This window comes from Benincasa hispida, chromosome 9 (assembly GCF_009727055.1).
Source record: "Benincasa hispida cultivar B227 chromosome 9, ASM972705v1, whole genome shotgun sequence".
Taxonomy (NCBI): Eukaryota; Viridiplantae; Streptophyta; class Magnoliopsida; order Cucurbitales; family Cucurbitaceae; genus Benincasa; species Benincasa hispida.
In genome coordinates, this window is record NC_052357.1 from 88,412,265 (window position 1) to 88,417,068 (window position 4,804).

At 26.6% G+C, this 4,804-nt stretch overlaps 1 protein-coding gene across 1 annotated transcript; it reads left to right on the plus strand.

The window, feature by feature from the left end:
• The first annotated feature begins 3,528 nt into the window (after positions 1 to 3,528).
• Positions 3,529 to 4,354, plus strand: LOC120084977 (protein LIGHT-DEPENDENT SHORT HYPOCOTYLS 10-like). Its single transcript, XM_039040788.1, has 2 exons — positions 3,529 to 4,178; positions 4,338 to 4,354. Exons 1-2 carry the CDS (start codon positions 3,599 to 3,601, stop codon positions 4,352 to 4,354), a joined length of 597 nt encoding a protein of 198 aa, XP_038896716.1. The 5' UTR covers positions 3,529 to 3,598.
• Positions 4,355 to 4,804: the final 450 nt, after the last annotated feature.

Sequence of the window (4,804 nt, forward strand, 5' to 3'; positions counted from 1 at the left end):
ATAGATAACAAACAAGAAATTTAGAGTTGAAATGGGCATTTATAGCTTAAATTTTAAAAACTAAAAATTTTAAAAAATACAATGACTACATCTTAGTTTTTTTTTTTTTTTTTTATTTGTAATTTTTTAACATGATTTTCATTTTTATAAAGAAACATTAGAATTCTTAGTCAAATTCTTAAAACAAAAACACAAGTTTCTAAAAGCTATGGTCCCGTTTGATAACTATTTTGTTTTTGAAAATTAAGTCTATGGACACTATTTGCACATCCAAATTTCTTTTTTTGTTATCTACTTTTTATAAATGGTTTAAAAAACCAAGCTAAATTTTGAGAATTAAAAAAATAACCTTTAAAAAAGTTTTTTTTTAAAAAAAAAAATTTAGCTAAGAATTCAACCATTGTAATTAAGAAATGTATAATTAATTTTCAAAAATAAAAACAAAAAATCAAATAGTTATCAAACAGACTTAAATATCTTGCATTTTTCTTTTTCTTCTTTTTTTTTTTGGTTGAAAAATACTCGTGAAATTGTGTATTCAAATTCCAAAACTTTTAACAAACTTTTGCTTTTCTCCTTATTTTCGATTATCTTACAACTTAAGTCCGGTTTGATAACCCTTTGATTTTTTGTTCTTGTTTTTATAAATCAAGCCTATAAATGTTATTTTCACATCCAACTTTCATACTTTGTTATTTACTTTTTGCAAATAATTTTAAAACCAAGCCAAAATTTGAAAGCTACATTTTTTAGTTTTCAAGTTTTGACTTGATTTATTAAACCATTGGTAAAAAGTAGATAACAAATAAAGAAAGTTGAGGATAGATGTAGTACCTATAGACTTAATTTTCAAACACATCAACGAAAAACAAAATGCTTACAAAATGGGGCCAGCGTTTTTTTTTTTTTTTTTTTCTTTCAAAACTTAGCTTAGATTTTGAGAGCCTCCTGAAACTAGAGAATGAAACAAAGAAATTCTTAAGTAGTAATGTACTAATGTTTATGCATAAAACATTCTAGTTTTGACTCGTGATTTTTTTTTCCGCATATGGTTAAATTACAAGTTTATTTAACTTTCAAATATGTGTAGTCTCCGAACTTTCAAAAGTATTTAATAAATCATCAAATTTTAAAATATATAGTATGTCTCTTAAACTTTTTATTTTTTGTTTAATAGATCACTAACATATTAAAAAATTTTAAAAATTAATTGATCAATTAGTCTAATGAAACCTTATTTGCATCTAATGGTTTACAAAAATAGTTCAATGCTCTATTATAAATACGAGATTGAAAATTTAGGGATATATCTATTAAACATAAAATAAATATTTAATGACATACTAGTCACTTTTTAAAATTCAGGACCCATTAAACATAAAATTGATTACCAATTTCAAAGTTTATTAAAGTTTTCTAATGACATATTGGTCACTTTTTAAAATTTATGACATTATTAAACAAGGATTAAACTTGTAATTTTACCACTATATTAGATGTAAATTGGTTACTAATTTCAAATATGACACACATATATATATATTATCACCTAAAACACTTTAAAGTAGGTATTTACTCATTTTGGCTATGTGAAATTATTTTAATTCATGTAATTTCAAATATCCAATTTTACTCAATAGATTTATTATAAATTTTAGTTATTGTATTTTGAAGTTTATTCAATTTTAGTCCCTATTTTTAAATGGTATATTTTTAATAAATCTTAAATTTAGTCTCTACTGTTTGTTTATCATTGATTTTTTTCAAAGACTTTTTTGTTATTTATTAACATTTTCATAATAAATTTGAAAACATATTCATATAATATATTTTCTTGCATTAAAAATTAACTTTGAATAGATTAAAACCAAAATGATTTATCCAAACGCAACCTTATCTAACGAAATTTAATTTAATTTATCTAGGACCTGTACATGCAAATGTGACAAATCATGAACACACAACTTTTGTGTTGTCATATTGAGTAAAAAAAAAACCTTAAAATTATATTTGCTAGTACTTTTTAAGATTTCCCCCCTTTTCTATGCTAGAATTTACTATACAAGAGAAAGGAAGCCTTTTTAGAAACCCCAGAAAACCTGAAGCTTTAATTTCTTATACATAAACATACAAATAATTAATTAATTCTATCGACTTCGAAGAATTCTAATAAAACTAATCTTATATATATATATATATATAATTCGTGAGAATTTAAATTTTATATAAGAAATTTGATGAAGAAAAAATTCTAAAAATCCAATATCATAGTGAAGGATTATTGCAAGGAATTAAACTGATATTTAAGGATAACAACAAAAGCAAACACTAAAAAGATATCATTAATTAACTATTCAAAAAGCATTATTAGCAGTGCTAATTAAGATTATGGCAGATATTGCCGATAGTGCCATTAAGACAATTAGTAAATAAAGGGGAAAAATTAGAATCCAATAATAATATGACACGTGTCAGCATCAAGATGCTTAGTCGGCCATTAATTATAATTTATCAACTCAATTAATACTTAGGTTCTCATTTGGTCTATTGTTCTATCATTGCAGTCTAAACAAAAAGGGCTAATGTTCAACCACCTTATTGATTAAAAAAATGTATTAATATATCAAGATGTGTATTAAATTATCTGTTAAATTGAAAAAGTTATTATTATTAAATTGTATAAGAATTAATAACTAATTATTCACATTATTTTGTAGTCATGATCTTCTCACGTGCGGTTACATATTTTTTTTAAAATAATAATATTAATAATATTAATAAATTGAGTGTATATATATATGAAGAGATTTACTTTTTAAATTAAAAGTTAATGAAAACCTTTGGACATAAAATTTAATTCACAAATTGTTTAAAGAAACCATCTTCATGTGACCTATGAATTGTGATTGAAGTTTTCCTAGACAAAGATGAGATTTGCTAGGTACTCGAAAATCATTCTTTTTCATATATTTGAATTCATTAATCATTATGCGCATATATTTAAAATGAGTATAAAAGAATCCTCTTTAAAATTGATATAAAACGTCTTTATTAGTTCTTCATTTTTTTCTCTTTTTTTACCAACTTTTTTTTGCAACGTGTCAAGCCTTCACGATAGGAAGAACAGGAAGAAAAGAAATCAACATCGTCGGTTTCTTTCCAAAACCCTACATATCGAATTTTCATTGATAGATTTTGACTAAAATGAAAAAATTACCTTATAACCTAATTTCACATCAGATTACGATTAATTACATCAGATAGGATAATGATTGAGTTTGGACGATAAGAAAATCTAATTATAATAACACGAAGTTATGTTATTGCACAACAAAAAATGGGGTTAATGCCCTAATTAATATAGTACAATTAAAAAGTTTTGTGGGAGAGAGGAGGAAGAAAGAGAGGGAAAAAAAGAATTAATAAAGCATTTTGAGGTTGGACCATATCATGTCTCCCTCCATGATATGATCTTCCTTTCATTTTCTTGTGTTTCCCCCCTTCTATTACTCCCCCATATAACAAAAATTTTGTTCTCTTCTCTTCACTACTCAAAACACTTTCCTTTGTTTTGTGTGTAAAATCTTGGAAAGATCATATGTCAAGTAGTAAAGGCAAGGATGTTCATGAAGGATCATCGTCAAATTCCTCTTCTTCTTCGTCTCTAATTGTTGTTGTTGACGATCATAATCAACAACAACATCAGTTTCAACGAGAAGAAGCAGCAATAGCAGCAACAACAACAATAGCACCGGTGAGTCGGTATGAGTCTCAGAAGAGGAGAGATTGGTACACGTTCGGACAATATTTGAGGAACCAAAGGCCCCCATTGGCTATATCTCAATGCAATTCAAGTCATGTATTGGAATTCCTTAGATATCTTGACCAATTTGGGAAGACAAAAGTGCATTTAAATGGGTGTGGATTCTTTGGAGAACCTGAGCCACCAGGTCCTTGTACTTGCCCTCTTAGACAAGCTTGGGGTAGCCTTGATGCACTTATTGGTCGCCTTAGAGCTGCTTATGAAGAAAATGGAGGCTCCTCAGACACTAACCCATTTGCTAGTGGTGCTATTAGGGTTTACTTGAGAGAAGTTAGGGACTCTCAATCCAAGGCAAGAGGAATCCCATACAAGAAGAAGAAGAAAAAGAAGAATCCAATTACCACTCATCAACAAGGTAAATTTAATTCAAATGTATACATATACATCTTATTAGTACTAATACACATGTTAAACTAATTGAACGAATCCAAAAGTACTAGAAATTCGGACATTCGACTTTTAGAAAACTAATTACATGCTTAGCATATATCAAATGTTTTATTTGTTATTTTAGAGTATGTCTGGAAATGATTTTAAAATGGTTATTATCATTTTGTTCGTCTTGAAAATCACTCTTGAAACATGATTTTAATCATTCAAAATCAAATTAATGTTTGGTTTTAGACTTATGAAAATGATTAAGATCAACAATATTGCAAAGTGAATGGCATATATAATTAATATTGTTGTTATCATAGTAAAGGCAACATTTAGGGATGGATTGTAGAAAACTCTAGAATTAAAATTTCAAAGCCATTAAAGTGATCTTAGCTTAACAATAATTGACATAACTTTCAAAGGTCGAAGGTTTGATCTTGTCGATCTTCACTATAGACAAAAATAAAATGAAAAAAAAAAAAAGGCTTCAAAGCCCTAAGTTTCATAATACCTTGGCTAGGGTTTATGGTTGGTTTCTTTAGAATATATATGATTAGAGCTCTAGAATAATTATTAGTATTCTTTAACTTTTTCCTTAGACAC

Bases quoted from the DNA above. Each gene is read 5' to 3' on its own strand.
- LOC120084977 (XM_039040788.1), top strand. From the start codon at position 3,599: ATGTCAAGTAGTAAAGGCAAGGATGTTCATGAAGGATCATCGTCAAAT.